The sequence below is a fragment of the Vitis riparia genome, chromosome 19 (genome assembly GCF_004353265.1).
Source record: "Vitis riparia cultivar Riparia Gloire de Montpellier isolate 1030 chromosome 19, EGFV_Vit.rip_1.0, whole genome shotgun sequence".
Lineage (NCBI taxonomy): Eukaryota > Viridiplantae > Streptophyta > Magnoliopsida > Vitales > Vitaceae > Vitis > Vitis riparia.
In genome coordinates this window covers 24,775,446-24,801,297 of record NC_048449.1, presented here as the reverse complement: position 1 = coordinate 24,801,297, position 25,852 = coordinate 24,775,446, and the positions used below count along the sequence as shown (strand labels likewise).

Sequence of the window (25,852 nt, the reverse complement as noted above, 5' to 3'; positions counted from 1 at the left end):
TCTCACTGCCATTATGCATCACACTTTTTCTTCTGGTTCGTAGTACGACTCCCTTTTTAACTGATTATGCCCCAATAAATCTATCAGCCATGATGGTTAGAGCTTCAACCCTTGCTTTGTGTCATTACCACCAAAAAGGCCTCATGGATGAGACTTGACACAGTTAAATATGTTTTCATCATTTGCATGAGATGGTAGCCAATACTCATAAACTCCTCTTCTTTTCAGAAATATATATATATATATATATGCTTTCATCTGGGTTCTTTCCCTTTTTTTTCATGAGAATCAAAATTAGGGTTCATGTGAGGAATACCTAAACATTAGAACTTATTTTGTGGACAGCCCAAAACCCTAATGTTTGAATACATTAGGGCTAAAACTCATAGGATTATAATATTTTTCCTTGCCTAGACAAATTGGAAGTACTGTTAAACTTTGATCATCACTTGGCTTTGGAAAGAGGGTATGATGATCAGGAAACTATACTTCATAGATACTAGATGCATATGATTAATATTTTAATACATGCATCCCTAGAGATACTAACTCTCTCCAAAGGCCTTTTGTCAGTATAGAGAATGTCCAAAGTTTAATTTGACCACAAGCTTACAGACTGATCATTTCCTTTCTGTAACATGCCTTAGAAGAACAAACAGCATATTATTATAAGTGAATTAGAGTTAAGCAATGAATCCCTCCTCGGATGAAGAACTTGAATATACCTGCAGAAGAATATGTCTGTGGAAACCAGTTTATTTTATGTGAATTCTCATCAGTACCTTAACCAAAAGTTGCAAGTATCCATCAACTGAATTTCATTTCTCTCATGCTCAATGTTTGGCTCTAAAACCCCACGTAGAATCTGATGAACTTAAGATTAATGAATAGATGAGAAAAGGTTCTCATGACCCTACAAGTTTCAATGAGCTAGAAACCCTAAATAACCAACCCCATTTTGTATTTAAAACTTTCAAGTTTGCATTTATTCTTAATTAATACACTACCATTTTGTATTTGTCATTATTAAGTTACCACTTTAAATCAAATGCCTCAGCTCAAATTAAAAGATAATAGTAAGTCAATGATGTATATGAAACCGATATGAGTTACAAGCCTAACACCCTATCTCATATGCAATCTTTTCAAACTTTCATGTGAACTTAATTAATAAATATGGGTGACAAATAAATAGAAAAATTCAAAATCACGATCTCCTATAAAATAAGTTTTTGATATCATGTTAAGTTCTGACAATACTCGATATAATTTATAATTGTGACTATAATCAATTTCATGAAATTATCAATATTGGTAACAGGCATGGAAATTGCCCATGACTATATTTTTGTCCATATGTTGAGAAATTAAAGCAGCGGGGGGGAAAAAAGAACATAATGTGGAAGACACTTTAGGGTATGTGGTTGGTGTGATCTTAGGAAGTGAACATCAATGCATAAAGGGTGGTGTAATGTGGAGCTTTTGATGACAGGTTTGGGGGGACCTCTCTTCTACTTCTAAAGCTTTTTTGGGGCTCAACACCACCTCCCTCCCTCTGTATAATCACTTTTGTGGAACAGAAGATTGTCTCAGCTCCCGTAAGCATTTGTCATACAAATGATTAATCCATATTAATTTCATCTATTAAAGGACTAAAAAAACAAATTGAACTCATGAAAACAGTGGTAGCCAGTCAAACCCAATTCATTGACACAGGGGCCCATATCCTTAGTAAAAGAACATAAATGCAGATGAGTAAGAACATTATAAAGCTCTCTCTCCCTCCGCCCCTCCCTCCCTCACACACACACCCACATAAAGCCCATGCAAGGATGTCAAATCTACCACAGATCATACAAATCTAAAGAGGGAAATTGCATGCTACTCGCCTAAATCCAAAAGGGAATAGATGCTTTCTTCTTTGACAATCAAAGGAAAGATTCTTTCCCCCTCAAACATTTAAAACTTGTAATTGGCACTTCTCCCAAATCTTACATCTAAGACCCGTATTTGACCCAACAAAAAATTGACCAAATTTTTTGCTAATACTTCATGATATAATTTTTCTTTTTAAAAAATAGTTATAATGTCATGTCATGTGATTTTTAATAAAACCCGAAATATCATAAGGATGATATAGAATTGGTACCCATTTGCTTTATATTAATGGCACCTCATTAATGAGAAAAGCAATAGATTTAAGATAGGGAGATTCTTCTTCTCTTTAGACCACTGTGTTACAGTTGATATCCCTTTTTTTAAATGTGATTGAAGCAAAGCTGAGATTTAACTTTTAGTTCAATATGTTTCAAAAACTATAGGGGGAGTGGAAAAGTGGGTTGGCTTAAATGTTAAGGCCATGTTTGCTTGAATTTCAAGCATCTTTATGTGCTGTGGAGAATTATTCCCAAAAATTGAATATATTCCCCTTTCAAGTGTGAAGGTTTTTTGGGGGACCCACCTCTTCCTCTGTAGCCTGTGGTATTAGAATACTTTACTTGCCTTTTTCTCTTTATAATTTTTTTTTTCCCTATATGCTTTCACTCCCATATGGGAATTGCTAGGGTGGTGGAGCCTCCATCTTATTATTATCACCCCACCAACAATAAACCAACTATAGGGTTACTTAGAAGAACCTTTGGAAAAATGGTTTATAATTCACGGTCTCTTGGGGTGAAAAATAAATAAATGGATTAAGCTTATTTTTATTTTCTTAAACTTTTTTTCTTCCATTCTTGTGTGGTTCTTTCAATCTTATTTTTCCCTCATACTTCCTATAAATAAAGCCTATTTAGAGGAAACATTTATGGTATGAATATTATACTTTATTTTTTATCTAGACCGTTGAAAATATATAATCAAATCTAGATTATCAAAGTGCAAACCATGGGACTGAAGTACAAAGCAATTAGATCATGTATAAGGTACAAAACAACGGGATTCAAATACAAAATAATAAAATCATTTTTATGTATTGACATTATTTGATGGATGATACGTATCCGATCTAATAACCAAAAAGTACATTTTGTTATTGTAACCACTAGCTGGTTAATTGACCAAGGAAGAGAAAATTGCAGGTGAAAAATAAAAAATTATTGGCATAATGTTATGGAACATTAAAAATATAGCTTGATTTGGATGTGTGATCTTTTGGGTGATCGGAGGCTTCAAAATGAAGGCTCACAAGAAGGATTCATACCATGGAGTACATGCATGGATTGGGGTCGGTAGAGAGATAAAAGGACATGATGAGTTGATGATGATGATGATAATGGATGTACATGTTAGGTAGTTGTGCATTTTGAAAAGATGCTCCAGATTTGTGGAATATTTGACATTCCAATCTCCTATTCATGTATTTTCCACTCTTTTTCCTTTTCTTTTCTTTTTCATTTTTTTTTTTTTTTTAACGCAAAGGAAGTAAATTGGAGTACGATATCTGCGTCAACTCAGAGCTTGGCCGGATAGACTCATACCTTGCCTCTATGGCTCTATCGTCGTGGTCCAGCACAGACCCAACTGAAGACCTTTATCTGGGCCTAGCCCGCTCCGCCATCTGGCCCAAAGTAAGCTTTCAGAAGCGGTTTAAAAATAGAGAAGAATATTTGGCAACATTTTTCTAAATAGTCCTCAAAAATTAAAAATTTAAAGAAGACCCACTATGCACTTGTGTATATTACAAAATTTTCAAATATTATATTAAAAAACAACTTAAAACAATTTGAAATTCATTCTTAAAAATTATCTTTATTTTAAAATAAATTCTAAAAATTGATCCATATATCCCAATAAGTCCAAAATTTATTTTCCATTTAAAGAAGTAAGAAATTGCTTGAAAAACAATTTCCAAATAAATCAATCTTCAATTCAACAGTGTATTTAAATGATGTAAGGTAGAAAGCCTTACCATATTAATGCATTTGAAAGTATGTTCATTCGAAATGCTATTAATTAAAATGTTTTCTTCAATACCATTTTCATAATAATCACCCATTTAATGCTTCTTCAAAAAGCGCAAGTGATTTTTCAAAATTTTAAAAATATTTTCTAAATTTCACCAAATACCCAATTTCTTCTACACAAGCGCTTTTTATATATTAAAAATATTTTTAAAAAACACAACCAACCGAACCATGTCAGGAGCCCCTACAAAAACATTTAGGTTTCAAGTTCAGGTGTTGATGGATATGCGCAAGTGCATATAGCCACAACGCAACCCCGGAACAACAAATAAGCAGGATAACCAATCAGCAGAAAACAAAAATCCAAGCATAAGCCTCTACAACAAAGAGAAGCATTAAAAGAACAAGGAGTACAACAAAAAAGGGAAACATTCAGGTGCAAGTCTGCACTTTATTTAAACACACAAACACAAGAAGGAACTACCAGCCGCTTATTCCTCACTCTCCCGCCCAAGTGATGACCTGCATTTTTAAAATCAGAATCAATACTTACAACGTATATGCATAAGATTCCGGTTTGTGTTGGAAGATACCAACCTTGGCCCCATCAGTTACTGCTTATATTTCCGAAGCACACATATTTCATCTGCAATCAGAGTGAAACAATGTCAGAAAAAAACTCTATTTGAAAACTCAAATATCAAAAACAATTTTCTCAATTTATCTATAAGCTTATATATAATTCAAAAGTTCTCGACTTATTCTCCATGTTTCAATTTATTTTTACTAAATAAGTCATAATTTTTTAATGAAAAAATAAAAATCAAATGCCTTTTCAGCTGTTAGTAAAAGGGATTACTTACTTCCAGAAATTCATCCATCCCATATTTGGAACCTTCCCTACCAAGACCAGACTCCTTGACTCCTCCAAATGGAGCCACCTGCAACGAACAAAATTTTATTCAGCCAATTTTGAGCCTGCCTTTATTTATTGTTGCCACATTCAGGACAGAACTCACCTCTGTTGAAACCAATCCTTCATTGACACCAACCAGTCCATATTCAAGGGCTTCAGTGACACGCCACATACGTTGCACGTTTTCAGTGAATACATAAGCAGCTAAACCTGCACATGTGTATCAGAAACCATGTACTTGATAAGTCTGAATCTATTTACCATGAGAATGGAGAGCACAAGATGTTATTTAAATTTGCTATTAATTGAGATTTGACTGGTCACGCTGTCAAACTGCTTTCCTAATAAAATAAGATAATCAGCTGTATGGTCCTAATGTTGTGACATGCAGTATGGGGTTGTGGGAAACAAACCAGCATTGGTGTCATTTGCAATGCGGATAGCTTCCTCCTCGGTTTTAAAGCGCAAGAGGGGTGCAACAGGTCCAAACACTTCATTCCTGGTGAAGACAGATTTAAATACCATGTATTAGCACATAAAACAAACATGACAAGCCCAAATAACACACAGAGTAAGCTTCAAAAGGAAAAAGTCCAGCTTTTTCCGAACTAATTAGAGACCCTTTATCTGATCAACCGTCTTCTATAAACAGCAATAGAAGAGACAATGTTCACAACAAAATGGAAACCATAGGGTATAAACAGTCAACTTTCAACAATGAAGTTAAAGAACAATGCAAGAAGGATCACTACCCAAAACCCCTTGGAAAGATGATGAGAATATAGAGTGAAGTGGATACGCATACTGCAGTCCCCAAACGCAAAATAACATTTTGCAACAAAATAGTCTAAGAAGGGCCAGTGAAGATTATTTTGTTCTAAATGCTTCCCTAAGTGCCCTTATATTACCCTCCTAGTTCTCAAATGCACACCTTGAGTAAGTTGCATAAGTTCATGTTCCCCCCATAGTTGGATTCCTAGGTAAGAAGGGAATGCCACGGATGACAGAAGTTCATGTCACCCATGAACTGATACTAAACAAAATGATTCTTGTAATTTCTTTGGAACATAGGAATTCTCCATTCTGTACCCCTCAATGTGTATTGGCTTCTATTTTGTCTAATCTCTAAAAATTTTTTGGAGGATATAAATTCAATAACTGGACTATAACAAGTGTGCTATCCCAACATGAAACCATTTCTCCCAACCCCCACCACTGACAAGCCCATTCTCAAAAGAAATCCCCATAAAAATCATAAAGAGCCATTTGAAACCAATCATCCCAGGAGACTTGAACAATTTTCCTTACAAGTACTTAGTTCCACCAACGACTGACTCTTATAATGCAGATTCAGCCAATCTGTTCGATCTATTAGGACCAACCTATAGGACAAACCCCCAGATAATATGGTACAGAAACTAAAAGTAACCATAGAAGAATCACCAAAATAGAGTACATTTTCCTCTCGCTTGCTAAATCAGTTTCACTTAAATTGTGCAACAGAGGTATAATCAATAATAGATTTCTTAAACAGGAAATTCTAAATAGTGCTTCATAAGTAGTACCCAGCTAAAATAGTAATAAAAGTCAAACTGCAGAAAATTACACACTTGCAGAATACACTGAGAACAACTGCAATTCTCTCATCTATGATAATAACAGAACACAATAATAAAGATTTTGCACAATAAATCCATGTATAACACCAACAATTTTTTTATTTTATTCTATCTTTTTTTTTTTTCATTTGATAGACATATAACACCAACAATTTAATTTTACATATGTATCCTTAGCAGAATTTTTGGAATAAACATGTTGACTAGAGTTTACCTCGCAATAAGCATATCATTCTTGATGTCACCAATTACCGTTGGCTCATAGAAGGTCATTCCTAGACTGTGTCTTTTACCCCCAAGAAGGACTTTTGCTCCCTTCACATAACAATTGTATAGCTTATGAGAAGCAAATAATAGGAAGAATTGCATCAAAATTATCCTAATGTTGAAAGACAATTCATCAATTATTTCAGTGGAGAAAATTTACCACATATCTGAGTAGACAGAAAATGAAGAAAGAAAGAATAGGCAGAGAGTACTAGTTTACTCCAGTGCATGTTAGTTCAAAGTTCCAACTTATTCGAATATTATAAGAAATTTTCCTCTTTTTTTTTTTTAGTCTCTTTTCATTCTTCATGTGCAATGCAGCATGGGAGAAGAAAGAAAACAGAGATATCAAAGTAACTTAGATGCAGCATAACATTTTATGTTTCCTATCACTCTTTTATATCGCTCTTTTTTACAGCTAAAAGGATGCAACAACAGGACCATCCAAAATTATACATTCAGTATTTGCAAAGAGATTTTTTTTTTTTTTTTTTAGCAGACAAAAAAGAGCATTTATTAAAAAGGCGCCAAAGAGAGGGGATGCACTCTTTGAACTAATTTAGAAAGGATTATCCTATTTGAGCTTCCTTTTGAATTATTTTTCAACATCAAACACATGAATCTTGTCATATCAAGCACAGTTCTGGCTCCAAAAATCACATTGAAGTCCATTCTGTTGAGGTTGTCATGATCAGATGCCTAACATACATGTCAGACATTACAGCTATGAAAGCATGCTACTTTGTTACATGGGTGCACTATATTCCTTAGTATTACAGCATTACTCATGGTAGTTAACTGATGTTCAAGATCATGTCTTTTTTTTTTCTTTTTTTTCTTTTCATTTTGTTGGCGGTTGGCCAACTAGAAAATCCAACTCAATCCTAAACCCATACCCCACCCTTGACCAGGCTTACACCCATTGGCATTATTATTGCCCTTAGAGAGTTTGGAACTCCCTAACTCTATGAAGTTTCCCAAGTTCAGATTAAGCCTATTTACTTACATGAAAAAAAAAATGTAATTGTTCAAAAATTCATTTTTCTACTTTTGATCAGAGCAGCAACCACATTGTGGCCTTTATTTAATTGTCCTAGTATGTTTCTTTCCCTATCAAGTAGAGGAAGAAAAGCGGTTTCTAAGACATTTTTTCAAGTTCACATTTATATTTTGTACAATTTTCATGCATAGCACAGGCCGACAGTCCATTACTGGTAGATTAATTTATTTTTTTTATGATAAGTAAAGAAAAGAAATTGTATTAAAAAAAGACACTAAAAAAACCGGCCCAATAAATACAAGAAAAATACACTCACCCCCTTCACAGTTGAAACAAAAAACTGTCCAAAGGGATATACAATAGACAACCCTCCCTCAAGGGGCACCCACCCAATCAATGAAATCTATTACTGTCGAAAAACCATCTTTTATAAACAACTTGGACTCCAACCATAATAAGTACACAAAAGAACCTTTTACCCTTCAGATGGATAACACATCGTCTTCAAAGGCGATTCCATTTCTTGACTTCCAAATTGTCCAAAAAAATACACAAGGGGCCCGTTCTCCAAACTTTCTTGCGCTTCTTACCCACAAAAGGCTCATTCGAACTCAAGAGGGTTTCCCTAACCGAAGAAGGGACCACCACAAAACTCCAAAAAAAGAAAAAAAACATCTCCCACAAAGCCCTTGTCTTTACACAATGGAGAAGTAAGTGATCTATGGATTCCTCATTTAAATGACAAAGATAACACCTATTTGCTAAAGCCCAACCCCTCTTCTGAATTTGGTCCAAAGTTAACGTTTTTCCCCACGAGGCCTCTCAAGCAAAGAAGCTTATTTTTGGTTGCACACAAGAATTCCAAATGATCTTCATTGGGAAGTAAACTGAAGATTCCGACTCTAAGGCTTTATAGAGAGACTTTACAAAGAATTTACCACTCTTCGTTGGCGGTCACAGCACCATATCCTCCTCATCCAAATTCACTCTCTTCCCACCCAGCCATAACAAAAGTCTCTCCACCTCATCCACCTCCCAATCATTGAAAGGTCTAGTAAAACAAGGACTCTAGCTCCCCCCACCTTTTGAGACATTCCAGACATCCTTCACCCAAGCCTCTTTGGAAACAGCTAAAGCAAATAAAGACCACTTATCCCTTTAAAAACTCACCCTCTGCCCCATTACCCACCACAAAGGAGAGCCTACTGCGAACAAGGTGCCAAACCTTCCTAATTGCTTTACACAACCCCACACCATATCCCTCCCTTACTTCATAAGAACACCAGCCACCTCGATCCTCCCCATACTTCCCCCTTATTACTTGATTCCAAAAGGCCTCTCTCTCACTTGCAAAACGCCAACTCCATTTGCCAAGGAGAGCCTTATTGAGAATAGCAAGACTCTTAACCCACCTGTTTACAAAGCCTACTCAACAAGATATGGACATACACAGGCCATTATTATCAAGAAAAATAATCATGGTAGCACCAATCAAAGAGCATGTGCATTTGAACCATTTATTAATAGAACTAACATAAAAATAAAGGTGTACAGTGCTAACAATTTTTTTAAGTAACATACTCTAAAAAGAAAAATTAACATTTCGCAATGATACAGATGAGAAAAAGAACCTTTGAGACAGCATCTTTAACAAATGATTCAACCTGTCAAAGAATTCCAAGGTGCCAAGTTAGTTAATGGATTATACCAGGAACAATGCTCAATAGAAATTAAATTCAAAAACAAAACTAACCTTCTGCACTGCAGCCTCATTAATCAGTGGACCCTGTGAAATATGGATGGTCAAAACTATGATCATTAAAACTCGAAAAAAACTATTAATTATCATGAGGGAGAAAGTTCTCAAGTGTGGAAAAATGGAAAGCTACATATATGTATGAAGGTACATGGACAAAGCCATCTCATGTAATAAAGAAGATAAAGGAGTTCAATAGATTTTGTCATCAATCAACAACACTGGAAATCAGATTGGATGACTACCTGGACCACACCTTCAGTAAAACCTTCACCAACTTGCATACTCTGGACAGCTTGTGAAAAAGCAATTGCAAATTTCTCATAAATACCTGCAAGAATGAAGGCTCAGTAAATCCCCCACAAAAAACTACATACATTTTTAAGGACATGAACAAGTTCAGAAACATATAAGAGAAAGTTCAACATGAATGAACCAATTTAGGAACAATCTGCATTGGTAAGAATCTGACATGTTTCTACATCTATATTCCCAGGGACAGTACAACAAACGTACTATTAAGAATTTATTTTTAAGTAACAAAAGCTTCAACATGGCATAAGGCACACCCGCAGTCTCGTATATCACCTTTCATTTGAGACTCTCCAAATAAAAGTAAGAATTTACAGTAATGGAGGTAATAGAATTTGTCCTACGATGTCATTTAAAGCCATAAGATACTCCTGTAAGAATGATGTCAATTTTGACATTTTGAATTTCTAAAACCATATAGAAGCAACATAAACAAACAACTGAAATTCTAGGGCTTAGAGAATAGTCTCCTAGTAGCAGGCACAGAAGGATATCCTTCGTTAGTCAAGCTGGCAAAATTGTGGACACATATCTGACATGGCTATGGCTCCGCTAGAGTAAGGTCAATGAATGCTACAAGCTTTAATATCATGGAGCTCAATTTATAAAGTTAAACTTGAAATTGCTTTTCAAGTTTCCATGAAACAGAAATGCAATGTTTTGGTATGGATAGGCATTGGGAACTTTTCCTGTTCAATGGATCGTTTAGGACTACAAGTTATGATAACTACATTTCCCAAAATCTTATAATAATGATCTTAGAGTAAGATTAGCCTAGAAAGGAAGTAGAGCAGCAGCTTCAGATATTTATGTATATGTAAGACCCATGATTACTACATATACTATCAGAATTCTTAACTTGTATAATTCAGTAACAATCAACAGCTAGTTCAGTGGAGAAAAAGTCTTTATACACCAAACAAGGCAGTAAAATTACAAATATATAGTAAAATATTCTTCCCAATATACCTTCCTGCACAAGTATTCTATTTGCACAAACACATGTTTGTCCACTGTTACGGAACTTTGTACCAAGCTGCAAAAGAAGATTCCACATTTTAGTTAAACAATGGTGCACAGAAACTGAGAATGCAGAAATGTTGTCAAATTAAATAACAAAGTCCATTTTCACTACTTATTCTGTAACACAAAGGCAATCGCCATCTAAAACCACATGTACTTAAAACACAACATATTAATACTAGTAAAAGTATAAAATTTTAGCCAGGCCCAAATTCAATGGAATACAGATATAGAATAAATATAGCTGGAAACATAAGGATTAACAGAGAATGAGTAAGGAATGTCTCATTTTTTTTTTTTTGATAGACGAACAATCAAATATATTAGGAAAGGCTAAGAAGCCGCATGTATACAGGGGGTATACTGAACAACCCCAAACAAGGCTGGAAAAACAAAAAAAAGGGGAAAAGCCTCACCCACCCTCAAGTGGTCCCAAACCACTCCAAAAAGCCTAACAGAGAGTAGATTTCCTCACCAATGTACACCCTAGCCCAACTCCACAAGTTACATACAAAAGAATTCTTAATTTTCTGAATATCTAAAGACCCTTCCCTTAAAGCTATCCTATTCCTTTCCTTCCAAACCGTCCAAAATATGCACAACGGAATGGAATTCCATATCTTTTTTCTTTTTTTCCCCACAAAAGAACCCCTCCAACTACGTAACACCTCTATAACTGACTCTGGGAATACCCATTGAACTCCAAAAATGGCAAAGGTGATCTCCCAAATAGTTTTAACCACTGTACAATGTAAGAGAATATGATTTGCATTTTCCTCTTCGCATCCGCATAAATAGCACCGATTAGGGAGCTTCCATCCCCTTCTTTGAAGCTTATCCAAGGTGAGGATCTTCCCCCACGATGCCTCCCAAGCAAAAAAAGACACCTTTGTTGGAACCTTATCCAACCAAATGCGTCTATTAGGAAAAACACCGGCTGAGGAGCCACTCAAACTTTTGTAGGCCCCCTTGGCCCCAAACACACCGTTGCCTTCCCGCTTCCATCTCACAGAGTCCTCTTCAGGAGCAATCCTGAAGTCCTTCAGAAGATACAGCATGCCTCCTATCTGATCCATCTCCCAATCATTGAGATCTCTAGCCAAACTGAGATTCCAACCTCCTTGACCCAGACTAGAATCCCACACTTCACAAACTTTGGCATTCTTATGACCCGCCAAGGTAAATAACTGAGGAAAAGTTTGAGAAAGCGCCTCATTGCCACACCACTTATCCGTCCAAAACAAAACTCTATTCCCCTTCCCAACCTTAAAATCCATGCTCTCCCAACACCAATCCGCCTCCTTCATGATCTCCTTCCATAACCCCACCCCATAAGGCCCACAAACTTCCTTAGTCCTCCACCCACATCCCTCTTGACCATATTTCACCCCTATCGCCGTTTTCCAAAGATTATCCTTCTCATAGGCATATCTCCAAACTCATTTGCCCAACAAAGCTTTGTTCAACACATCTATCTTTCGGATGCCTAAACCCCCCTCCTCCTTAGGGCTACATACCACCTTCCATTTAATCAAGTGAACTTTCCCCTCCAAGCTTCCTCCCCCCCACAAGAAATCTCTTTGGATTTTTTCAATCCTTCTTGCCACAGCCTTCGGAATGCGAATAAGGGAAAGGAGGTAGATGGGTATGCTGGCCAAAGTGCTCTTAATGAGAGTAATTCTTCCCCCCTTCGAAATATATTGCCTTTTCCACCGGGCTAGTCTTCTTCTCATTCTCTCCTCCACCCCATCCCAGGAAGATGAGGTTTTATGATGGGCTCCAAGGGGCAGCCCCAAGTACACAGTGGGTAAAGCCCCCAATCTGCAACCTAGCTCAGCCGCCAACTCCTCCAACTCATCCACTTCCCCCACCGGAATTAGAGCACTCTTAGCCAGGTTAATTCTAAGGCCGGAGGCCGCCTCACACCATGCCAAAATCCAACTCAGATTGGTCAATTGCTCTCTTTTAGCTTTGCAGAAAATGAGAGTGTCGTCAGCAAAGAGGAGGTGAGAAACAGTCAGCTCTTCCCCCCCTCTCCCCCGCATCCTACAGCCTGAAATAAAACCCCCCTCACCAGCCCGTCTAATAATGTTACTAAGCACTTCCATACCCAAGACAATTAATTGGAAGAGACATCCACCAACATAAAACATGGCAATGTTCCTTCAGAATAAATTCCATTTTTAGAGGAGAATGGAGGATAAATAATTTACACATAAAGAGCATAAAACATGTAGCTGTAATGGACTAAATATCATTTCAGCACATGTATTGCTGCACCAAAAGTTCAATGAAGGGAATCATGAAAGTGGGAACTGACATTTGTACAGTTTCATTTACTGCTTCAGTTCCATGATAAGGCAATACAAAACTGTTATACATAAAAGTAAGAACAATAGCTTTTCGCTTAGGAGTTAAGCCACAAACCTAATTTCATGAACCTTTTTACTTGAAGCACAAATTGCAGAAACATTATCACTAAGCACCTCAAAGTGGAGAAATACCACTATTCCAAAAGCCCAACAGAAAGCTGATCCTACCTGATACTTTGTTAGCATATCAAATGCACTCTACTCACACTAAAACTCTATAAATCTAACCTCAGTTCCTAATTTGTTAATCCAAGTCATTCTTCTTTATCCCAGAGTTGTCATAAGAAAGAAGTACTAATACAATCAAGCCTCCACTGTTCAGCTCAGTACTAATATTCCCCTTGAATGGATGTACATTTAGACACGAAATGGAACATACCAAAGCAAGAACAACTAAGGTATGTTTCACTCTAGATCCTAAATGATTAAGTTTTAACCTCCTTAAGAGAACATTCATTAGATTAAGGAACAACTAACAAGACCAGAGGCATGAGCTTGAAAGGAGTTTTAAATTTTATCCTCCGAGATGCGTTTCAATTTAGAACCGATGATGTCAAAAGAAGCATGAGCAGCATCAAGGAATTCCTTTTTCTTTTAAAACCACCATTTTGTTGTGGCATGTGCAGACAAATATTTTGATCCTCAATCCAATATTCAGCAAGTAAACACTTCGTAGCCCCTAGAGGAGAACTCTACTGCTAATGCACCAGCAGATGCTCCCACATCTGTGCAACCATACAAGCAGAAAGTGAGGTTTGTGATGCTGGTGTTTCAAACCCTATTCAGCAAACAACAAGAAAATTTGCCATAGCATAGGAAGAAAGAGACATTTATCAATTGATCCTCCTCTAGGCAAGACAGTGCTACTTGTAACAAAAAGCTTAATGGTAGAGCTGATAGTAAAGAGTATCATCCCTTGGCCATGGAGGAAGGTGAAGGATGGCACTTCAATGGTGAAGCGAAAGCTGTGACTCCTTCTTCAATGGCCTTTCCATGATGGACAACTTTGAAGTATGAGGTATCGGATAACTTGTTGCGGACATAAGTTTTTCGTAGTGAGGTTAGAGGAGGAAGAAGATACTGAAGTTGGTAATTGAAGGCAAGCTCAAATAAATCATGTCTTATGACACAGTGGGTCTTCCCGAACTACCAAATGAAGAGGGGTCTAGTGCTTTCAGAGTTGCTTAGATGAATTATTCAATCACTGTGGTGAACAGTAGATGCATAGTTTCCTTCAAAAATGTAATGTCATTTTGACGACACACTTTTCTTGGAAGATCACAGGTATATGGATAGAAAGTTCATCAAGGTGGGATATGCCCTCTAAATGAACAGAAAAGGGAGATTTTTCCAATGAACTTGAAAGAGGCTGCCATAAAAGCCCAGGAAAAGAGAACACTCCCCAAACCATATCCAACAATTATATCTCTGAGACATTTTGAGGCTGACCAAAAACAGGTTGCTCTCCCTACTCCAGCAACACAAGAACTGGAAAACCAGTCAAAGAAGTTTCTCCAACCACGTAAGGAAGTGAAGTTCTTATCTTATATCCAAGATGCTAGGCTCAAAAAACTCATCAGAATAATTTCTTCCATGGCATAACATCTCTTAGATATAGTATATATATGCTTACCCATCACATAGTGTTTTAGTACATCTATGGTCAGATGTTGTCATCATTATAGGAGATACACATCTTTTTCTCAAACTTTTGCTGTCCATCTAGACTACTGGATCTCTTCCAAACACCATGAAGGTTGTGCCAGTGGGGTTTTCAACCATTTTCAAGTTCAGAAACACAGCAAGGGGGAAAATGCAAATAAGCAAACAAACATATGTCAGAGCAATTTAAAACACATGGAAATAGTTGGGACCTCCAAAAAGTTACATTAAATGAATTGTTAAAGATACAGAAGAGCATACTTGAGTAGCTCCAAAAAATTTTACCGAACTTGCTGCTCAATCTAAAACCTAACCAATAAATAAGGAAACAATATTTGAAAGTAACCAAGATATATGTCAAACTCAATACAACCTTCAGTTGTCTCAAAAAGATAATAGAGGCTCATCGTGTAAGAGGCACAAAAGAACCTTATCACACGGATAAAAAGGAAAAGTAAGAGAAAAATAAAAGAGTTTAACAGAATGTTCAGCCCAATCCACACCATATCTCAGACCAACGGATAAAATTTTGATTAGGATTATCTCAATGTCATCAACATCCTGTTCAGTTTCGATGTGCTAAATAGAATTACTCATGTAACTCAACAAACATCTATTATGTAATGACAACAGTATAATCAGGATAGCTAGGGAATAATTCTAACTTACAGCCCCTTTTACTGCCACCTCCAGGTCTGCATCGTCAAAGATTATGCAAGGTGCATTACCACCAAGTTCCAGAGATACCTAGAAAAATTATGATTAAGGCAATTAACAATATAATGATCTCTGAAGGCTTGTTCCTTTAACAAATTCTACTATGCCAACCTTTTTAACAGTCTGAGCTGCACCAGCCATCAACTTCTTTCCGACAGCTGTTGAGCCTGTAAATGTGATCTTCCTTACCTGAATAAGTTGTTAAAAGTATGAGCTACTAAAGTTGTATCATTTGTATTCCAAAGCCAATACTATCCATAAGGATGCTGCATCCAAAGTAATAATTGGGGAAATTTTCCCTCTATTTCAAAAGGTACAATACCTGCCGACTTGCAAGTAAAGCATCCCCAATTTCAGGAGCATTTCCAAAGACCACATTCACAGCACCCTAAGTGATTAACAGACAAAAAACCATTAAAAACAAATAAAGCAACAAAATCTATTGAGAGGACCCAGGAAAAGAAAGAAACAAGACAATTGGAGCACAACATTCTTTTGATAGGAGAGCTTTCAATGATAATTGTGATAGGTTCGATCAAACAATTAAGAGTTTTTTCTTGAATCTTTTTTGGGAGTGGATAAGAATTTATATATATATATATATATATACACATTTTTGATAAGTAAGCACAGGTATTGTATTAATAAGAGGCGCTAAAATAGCAGCCCAAGATGTACAGATGAAAGAAACTCACCCCCTTACAATTGTAACCAAAAAGAAAACTAACCAAGCAAGATGTACAAAAAAGACCTCCATCAATGGGAACCCACCCAATCAATGGAATCTATTAACATCGTAGGACCAACTTTCATAAACAGTTTGGTCTCCGACCAAAGTGAAAAAACCAAAAAGGCTTTCAGCCTTTGCAGGGACAGCACCCCATCATCAAAAGTAATGTTATTTCTAGCCTTCCAAACTGACCAAAACAAGCACAGGGGGGCCGCTTTCCACACTGTTCTGCGCTTTTTGCCTACCCAAGCACCATCCCATCCCAAAAAGGTCTCCCTAACCGAGGCAGGAAACACCCAACACACACCAAACAGAGTAAAAAACAGTTTCCACACCTCCCTCGTCTTTTCGCAATGGAGAAGAAGGTGGTCAATAGACTCCTCATAAACTTAGCATAAAAAACATCTATTTGCTAAAGCCCAACCCTTCTTCTGAATTTGGTCTAAGTTAAAACTTTTCCCCAAGAATTTATATTGGGAACGGATCATTATCGTTGTTAGAATTTGTGGAATAGATAGGTTCTTTGTAGGGCATGGCCAATGATTTGTGAACTTTTTATGTATACATTATGTATACACTTACACTTATCAAAAAAAAAAAGCATTCTTTTCAAAACAAATAGTAACATCACCCAAAAGGTGTGTCAAAGTAGACTCAGATATTACAGAGTTACAGAAACTCATAGTAATAGTTTACCCCTTGGGCAATGACACAATCAGATGCAAAAGTAAGAGCAAGTTTGTCTTCTAAACATTAGTATCCAAATACCTGCAGAAATAGGTTATAGTAATCACCTTATATTCTCATCCATCATGTCATGTACCAATAAGATGTACAGGCCATAATGATCACTATCTTATTCCTGTATCTAATAATAATATGATATGTCAATTGATGGCCATAACAATGGACCAGTGTAACTTTTTTCTTTTAATCAAAACCTTATGATTTGCACACCAAATGTCAGTCAAGTTGAACAACATTTAGAGGAATGCCTTTAAACATTATGAAACAGGAGGCCCAAAAAGTTCTTTCCACCAAAAATTCACTAAAAAAAATTAAAATACTAATGGCTTATTTACACATGCCATTAATCACACCCCTGCTAGACAGCCTAAACTAGCTTGGAGAGTTCTGCTATAGCATCAATGGACCCCACAATCTGAAACCACGCCCCTTTGTGTTTATGAAAATTTTTGATAAAAAATTTCAATTAAATGCCAAATTTGCGATCTATAGAAACATTCCAAGTTGCAAAATGTTATTTCCAACTTAAGATGAAACCAAATCAAGAGTAATTTCCATGAAAGCCAATAAAAGAAGATTATACAGATATAAGGATTACCGGTGGTATTCCAGCTTGAAGGGCAAGCTCAGCTGCTGCTAAGGCTGTCAATGGTGTAAGTTCAGAAGGTTTTATAACCACTGTGCAGCCACAAGCAAGGGCAGGACCAACCTGACACAAATGTAAAAAGATGTCATTTGAGCATGACAATCAACCACCAACCAGATTATCTGCTCACAAGACTGATACAGAATTACAAAAAATTATGTCCCATTGTCTAGTCACAATGCAATAAACCTAGATCTGACACACCTTCCGTGTGATCATAGCCAATGGAAAGTTCCAAGGAGTAATTGCACCAACAACACCTACAGGCTGCAAAAGAAAGATTCAAAAGCCTATGGTAAGCAACAGAAAACAAGAGAATTGCAAGAGAATGACCAATATTGGGAAGTCTAGTGAAGCCATAGCTAGAATTGTCCATCAAAAGCTATAATCATAAGTGTCAAGTGTCTAAAAACTGGTGGTAGAAGCTGTTACAGAAAATGCAATCAGCTCAGAAAAAGAATAAAAATGGCAGACAAAGTTCTAAAAACTAAAATTAATTACGAAAATATTGGCCAATGGTTCAGCAGAGTTTCACATTTCCCTTACATATATACCTGATGTTTTAAAAGGCCAAGGGTGGACTTGAGGCTTTTTGAGCAAATGAAGCAAGGTGTAAGCCTTGAGTGGAACATGGGTAAGCCCCAACTTAAACAATAAAATATCAATAATAATGAAAAAGAAATTAAAAAAATTAAAAATTTTGAAAAAAAAAAAATACAAATAAAATCACATGAAAATTGAATAATAAGAAAATTCATAATAATCAAATTAATTATTTTTCATTGCCAATAATTTCTAATTTAGTTCCTCTTTATTTCTTCTAAAATTCAATTATCGCTAATGGCTTCATCAAAATAATTTTCCAAGGAATTATACTCATATCTAATTGCTTTATGTCCTCCCTATCAGTGTTAATATCCACCCATTCCTTTTCTTCATCCATCAATTTTATTTTTTTTTATAGGAAACAACAATTATATATATTAGAAAAAGAAGTACAAAAGAAGGATGAGGAATCCTCCCTCCAAAGATAAAACTAAACAACACAATAAAATTTCTTCATCCATCAATTGCAGTGAACTTTTCCTTTATCTATTAATAAATGATTATATAAGAGCTCAACATTACAATGGCCAACAACTCCTTTATTTCTTCTCCTCGATCTATTTTTTCCCTCTCCAACTAAAGCATTAATTGGTAGCCAATTAAGCTCTAACTCTGAAAAGGACTTAACCTTGATCTTGAACCCAAGAAAAAAAATAAAATAAAATAAATAAGGAAAGGAAAAAACTTATAAATCTACATCATAACCCCACAAAGCACAACTCATTAAAACTATTGAATATTGAGGTTTAAAACTCTTATAAAACATATACCAAAAAAACCCAATAAGGCCCTAAAACAATTAAAACCCTTTGAATATTTGATACTTAAGCCTCAATAGCCTCAAGGCTATATCTCAAGATTGTAAGCCTCTACAGGGTGAGCCTCAAGCCTTGATTACCCTATATGGGGTGAGCCTCAAGCCTCGATTACCCTATATTCAGGCTACAGCCTAAATGCTAATTTGCATAACCTAGCCTTGAGGTGAGCCTCGAAACATAAGCCTTAATAGCTTTCTAAATCACTACATATACCATATAGCCTTTTATTATAAGCTAAATCACTGTATATACCCTGTAAGTCTCAATAGCTTTCAAATCACAAAATATACATTGTAAGCCTTAATAGCCTTTTAAATCACTATATATACCTTGTCTTTATTTATGTCTCTGTGTGATCTTTTTAAAAACATTGTTTCCTTTGTTGTTTCCCTTCCAAAACACATAATGGCTAATCAAAAAGAAGAAAAATATGCTCCATATAAAACAAAACATATTGCACAGTTTAAGGTGGTAAAAACAACATTTTTATCAACATTAGAACCATGGTATTGCCAAATTTAAATGTTTTGGGCATTTCCAGGTCAAACAACCTAATAATCATGTTGTAGTCGACCCAAGCATGTAATCTTGTTAAATTGGGGTATCTCAAGATAAAGAGAAAAGTTTAAGACAATTATTTGCGTCAAAACTTGTATAGAATTAAGATATAAGCCAGTGCTTCACCTGCTTTAAAACAAGCAGCCGACGATCAGCTAGTGGTGATGGAATTATATCACCATATATACGTTTTGCCTCCTCTGCAGAGAACTCAATAAAGGCAGCCCCATAGTTAACCTGCAAATTGACTTTCCAGTGTCACATGTTGCAGAGAATTAATGACAAATAGTGAAGAAAAATTTGTGATACTACTCCTTAAGTTTCTTAAAGCAAAGTTGAGAATGGCAGCCCCATAGTTAACCTCACCAATGGCTTCTTTTAGGGGTTTTCCTTGCTCTAGTGTTATGATTTGACCAAGCTCTTCTTTATTGGCAATTAGCAAATCATACCTTCAATCACATCCAGAGATGATATCACAAAAATTTCATTGGGTATAAAGTTTTGACAGATTCAAAACAGAACACATCTTTTATACACATCTTTCATACCTTCAAATACAAAAGCTTTAAGAAACAACTGACCATATTAAATGCAGGCATGATTCAACTTCAAAACACATCTTTTATAAAAAAGTACCGAAGTAGCTGAACAACATAAATTTATAGGATTAATAAGAAAACTTTACACCAAATGCTAAATTTTCTTCCAAAAACTTAAGTCAGAATTTCAAAACAGAACTCCAAAACTCATAATTTACGTGTTTTTTTCTGATGAAGGACCAAAGAGGCCAAAGGAAACCAATGTATTCAAGGCTGTACATGAATGGGAAAAAAAAAATTGTAACCAGTGTTACTCCTCTTCATTTTCTTTGACTATATCTCATTTTCAACCCACTAACCAAATTCAAAATATATGTATATGACATATATATAATGATCAAATCAGTTGCTCTTCCGGGATAAGAAACATTGTGCTTATATAAATTGAACCACACAATAGGAAGAAACCAAGACATAAAGGCATTGAACTTTAAACTCATTGAATTTCTTATGATTTCTAGGTATGAAATGTACAATATACTATGCATCTACATGTTATAGCCAAAATTTTATGTTAATGTTTTGAAATTTACAAAGAATTTGGGGGCTGTGGTATACATTGTGTATACTTTGGTGTGCCCCTTTTTGGCGTTTTTCAGAACTATTGCTATTTATCTATAAAAAAAAAAAAAGGAAAAGAAAATTCATCGGTTTTAAAATTTACTCTTAAAATTATCAGTGTGCAAATTCACTAGTGTTTACAATCAAATAGCTTTGTTTAACAATGCCAGGCTTCCCTGCAATAATGCTTCACACTCATTCCCACATATTTCAAAACCTTAATAAAAAAAATAATTTAAAAAAAAAAAAAAGAAAAAAAATTTATGTACTCTTATTATTATAGTCAAAACCAGTTTCAAAACAATCCTCCAAGTCTTTAACCCATCTCCAAAGCACTTGCAAGCTAAGTATATGAAAACCAACTAAATATTTCTCTTTAGCTTTTTTTTTTTCTCTCAAAAGAAGATACTTTATCAACCCACTCAAATTGCGCGAAAATGAAAGAGAGGAAATGAAAGTGACTCTCTCAAAGTAACAAATATTCCCAGCTCCTACTTATGACGATATGATTTCAGGGCACACAAACAAAAATCACTTGACCCAAAAAAATTTTAAAAAATAATTATTATTTTTTGATAGGTAAAAAAGCAATAATATTAAAAGTGCTTGGAAAAGGCACACGGAGGATATAAATAGCAACAAAAGGCAAGCAAAAGGAAAGAGCAACAAACCACCACCCAAACAAAACAGAAGCCCCAAAGACCTAGGAACACCTTCAAAAAAAATAATAGTAATATAAGAGAAATGCAATCCTCTCCTACATGTTGCAACGACAATGGACTCTATGACTTCTTTGTCTGAGTCATTTAATTAGATTCACTAAAATAGGTAGCTATTTTCAATAGTGAATCAAATTAAATAACTAAAATAGTTAAAAAAAGATCATAGAATATAGATTTCCCCATACCATTTCCGCAGACGTTTGCTCCTTTCAGCAGCAGTAAGTTTGCTCCAAGCTACACAGATAACAAGGTGAGGATGGTAAATACAAGGAATTACATGTAAATCAAAAAATTAAGAATGTAACACAAGGGATAATGAGAACTCATTGCCCCCAATTCCACCTTAACCTGCACTTGCCTTTGGCAACCCTATTCTAACTTAACCTACATATGCCTCTGGAAGCATCAAAATACAACTCCTTGTAAAAGACTTCTTATCAGCCACAAGTAATATCTTTTAGTATTCTATTTTTTTATGCTGGTCGCATATTTATTATAAGCAACCACAATATATCTTTTGCCATCACATGAATCAATGATGCATGTTTATATGTCATCTGAGATTGTTACCTCCGACAGGTACAGATCAAGTAAAACATTGCTGTGAGAGGTGTCATGCCTACAGGACTAAAACAATATATCTTTATGTAATAAAAAGAAAAAAAAGGAACATTAAGAAATATAACCCCCACCTCAATAGGTAAATACAACAAAATATGCTTAATCCAAAAGATTGTGCTTTCCAAAGAATCACAACATAGTAGAGAAGCACAATAATCACTTACAAAGGAATGCCTCATAAGCTACAGATATCGCATCATTCGTCTCCTGCCCTCCCATGCATGGAACATTTACTAAAACATCACCAGTAGCAGGGTTGTGGACCTGCCAAGAGATGCAACACCTTTACCACTATAAATATGTACAATGATATGGTAGAGATCAAAGAAAAGAATAATTAATCAGCAAAAAAATAAAAGGAACCATAGATAAGTCTGCTATCAAATTTTGTTTTTTTTTTTTTTTTTTGATAAGTATAGATAAGTCTGATATCATGTCTTATGTTGTTCAGATTCCACAGCTGAGAGTGCATTCCAGCTATTTTCTAATATGGGATTTCTCATTTCTAGAGAGAAGATTTCAATTGGGCCTGAAGCTCATTTATATAAGGTTAATGCCATTGTCAAATCAGTGCAATCTAGCAAGAGTGATTTGTGGGGAAAAACTGGAGTGTCTGAGAACAGGGTGAAAACCCCAGCAATTCTAGTATTCTAGGCAATAGCAAAGGGCTAAGTATGCGATATATATGGCATCTGTTTCTCTTCTTTTTTTTTTCTACTATCTGTGTGACAAATAAAATAAAAATTAAACAAAGGAAAAAAGAATGCACAAGAAGTATAAAAACAGACATTTAGAGCAAGGCCAAAAAACCCTACATCAATGTCACATTGACAGATCAAACCAGGTAAAGTACTAATGCAGGACTTGACATAACATGAATATGGAATGGGATGTGCATCTTCAGTCCATACAAAAAACTGACACCCAGGCACGCACACAAACTAGACACCAGTAACTGAGTCTATGCAACAAAATTTTAGAGCCCAATCATCAAGTATAAGATTTGAGGGTAATACCACAAAATCCTTTGAAATATACCAAGTGACAATATGACAATAAAAGGAAAATTAAAAACACTGTTTAGCACCACCATTTCAGTGGAATGATAAATTTTGAAGGCAGAACATCTCTTTCTTTCCAAATTGTCCATAAAATCAAGGTAAGGATCAAGCTTTTGAACAAAAGAAATAAATAAACAATGAGCATAAAACAAAACAAAACAATAATTTCGTAGATAAATATTCAGCTCAATACAGCAAAAGGTTTAAGCCCCAACGCAAATTTGTCTTCACTGTTGAGCTCAATCTAAGGCCATATCCTCTGTGATGCAGAACTTATTGCCCTGGATATATAGCCAACTTCAAGTAGTTGGGATAAGGTTATGTTGAATTGACTATTAACACCAAAGTGAAGTTCCTTGCAATCTTATTCTAACTATTTTAATACTGAATTCATTACTCGTCACTATTTTTCCATTTTTTAATAAATTTTACACCAAAAGCTTTAATTACTCATTACAATTAGGAATTGATATCTGGTACTAGCCCCCTATATACTCTACAACACATGCAGATTGTAGCATTATTGGAAAGGGGAAAAAACAGTCAAACCGGTATGGTCTTCCCATCATAAGCTTCAGTCCATTTTCCTCCAATAAGGCACTGGCTCCGAAGTAGACCTGAACTATTCAGCCGAGCCACAAGATTTTGTGTGTCCATGCTTATCTGATCATCAAAAACCCTGTTTCAATCAGATGAATTTGCACATTTGGAATATGAATTGAAAACAATTTCTAAAACATGAAACAAATTCACCTTAGTATCAAGATGAGGCAAACAATCATAAAAGAAAATTGCTAAATAAGACATCAATGGCTGAGATAATCATCGTATCTTTCTTTTATTCATGCACTACATAGAGTACAGTATAAAGAACAGACTATTTCGCAAAAAAAAAAAAAATGCAGAGGTATTCACTATACAGTGTGAGTACACTCACAGAGTACCCAGAAAGTACTAAAAGGGAAAAAAATGATATTCCTGCCCAAATGCCCCCTGAATAGCAGAAAATCTACTTGGTGAAGACATTTGTAATAAATAGCATTGCTCATCAAAAAATAGAACAAAATCTACAGAATATAACAGAAGACACATACATTCACATCTCAGTTGTGAAAAATCAAAAAAACAAAGAACCAAAAAAGGAAAGTAGTCAATTAGCACAACTAGCAAATTAAAATTGCCAAAAGTAGCAGGAAAAAATATTGAATTGTTATTATCAAAACTGAGATTTAGATTGTGATGACATATATGAACTTAGCCCCAGTGGTGAGTGTCTGTGTCTATGGGACTGCAAGTGAGATTTATATTCAACGGCAATCTATTGAATATTTGAATTCAACAGCAAAAACACACATTCAGCTCAATTATGAAATCAAAAAACAATCAAACGATAAAAATAGAAAATTCACACAATCTGCAAATAAAAACCACCAATACACAGCAAAAAAAAAAAGTCAAACTGAGATCATCAAAATTGGAATGGAACTGTGTTTACATCTCTGGACACTTCAGTGTGTCTGAGGCACTGCAAGTGAGATTTGGAGCATACATACATTCTTAGCTCCATTATGAAAACCAAGAAACAATCAATAACAGGGGGGGAAATCACACAATGTGCTAATCAAAATCACCAATAAACAGCAAAAAAATAAAAATTAAAAAAAAATCAAACAATCAAACAAACAGATCGAGCTAATCTGCAGCAACCGTGAAATGAAACCATTGAAAACTCAGATTGGGATCGAGATTACATGTCGCAGCGCGCTACAGTGAGAGGGAGAGAGTGAGTATATAAGTGCGAAGACATAGATGTGGTGGTCGTGAAAATCAAGAAACAATCAACAACAACAAATATGCAATTTCACACAATGCGCCACCAAAAATCACCGATAAACAGCAGAACAAGTTCAACATCGAGACCGAGACTGAGATTTACATATGAGGAGTTTGCTACAGTGATTGAGTGTGAGACTGAGGGAGTTCGAGTGAGAGAGATTTATGCAGATAGAGAGACAGAGAGAGGTGGAGGTAGGTGGCGGTAGTTGAGTACCTGGCGAGTGAGGACAGCGGAGGGTCGGAGCACGGAAGCAGTCCGGGGGCCGTGACACAGCGCTGAGCAGCTGCTCCGCAACAGACCCATCTGCGATATCCCCATTTCAACGAAACGCTTCTCACCGACCACTGATGCAACCCTCTCCTTTTATAACCAGGTGCCCCAGCCTCGTGACCCTAAATCGCGTCGTTTTGTGTTCGGGCCGGCAGCTGCAGCACTCCCTCACCTCTCACTACCAATCTTGTTTAGTTGCTGAGAGAATTGTGGGGGCCACAACAATCAAACATGAAACAACAACGATTTATATGACTGATTAAATTACTCTCCTTGGTGTTTGACCTTATTAAAGAAAATGAGAGGATAAAGAAGGAGGACGCAAGTATGAAAAACACTGATGGTGATGGATTTTTAGGTATGTGGATGTGTTAATAAAGTAGATATTTACAATTTATTTTTTAGACTTTTTGGTAAATTAATTTTTAAGAAATTTTTTTAATATCCCTTTAACGCTATTATATAAAAACTCAAAATTATGTTTCATCATGTGATTTAAATTTTTTTTATTTTTAAAAACATAAAAT

General features: G+C 35.6%; 1 protein-coding gene across 1 annotated transcript; it reads right to left on the bottom strand.

The window, feature by feature from the left end:
* Positions 1–4,150: 4,150 nt before the first annotated feature.
* LOC117909618 (succinate-semialdehyde dehydrogenase, mitochondrial-like) lies at positions 4,151–25,493 on the bottom strand. Its single transcript, XM_034823690.1, has 21 exons — positions 25,269–25,493; positions 23,768–23,881; positions 22,322–22,421; positions 21,722–21,770; positions 20,016–20,103; positions 19,781–19,891; positions 17,877–17,939; positions 17,625–17,735; positions 15,872–15,937; positions 15,661–15,738; positions 15,502–15,579; positions 10,745–10,811; positions 9,709–9,794; positions 9,461–9,493; positions 9,339–9,371; positions 6,655–6,755; positions 5,235–5,320; positions 4,925–5,031; positions 4,769–4,846; positions 4,503–4,551; positions 4,151–4,427 (listed from the first exon to the last, which is right to left on the bottom strand). The coding sequence occupies exons 1-20, from the start codon at positions 25,371–25,373 to the stop codon at positions 4,513–4,515; spliced, it is 1,593 nt and encodes a 530-aa protein (XP_034679581.1). The 5' UTR covers positions 25,374–25,493; the 3' UTR covers positions 4,151–4,427; positions 4,503–4,512.
* Between the last annotated feature and the right edge of the window lie 359 nt (positions 25,494–25,852).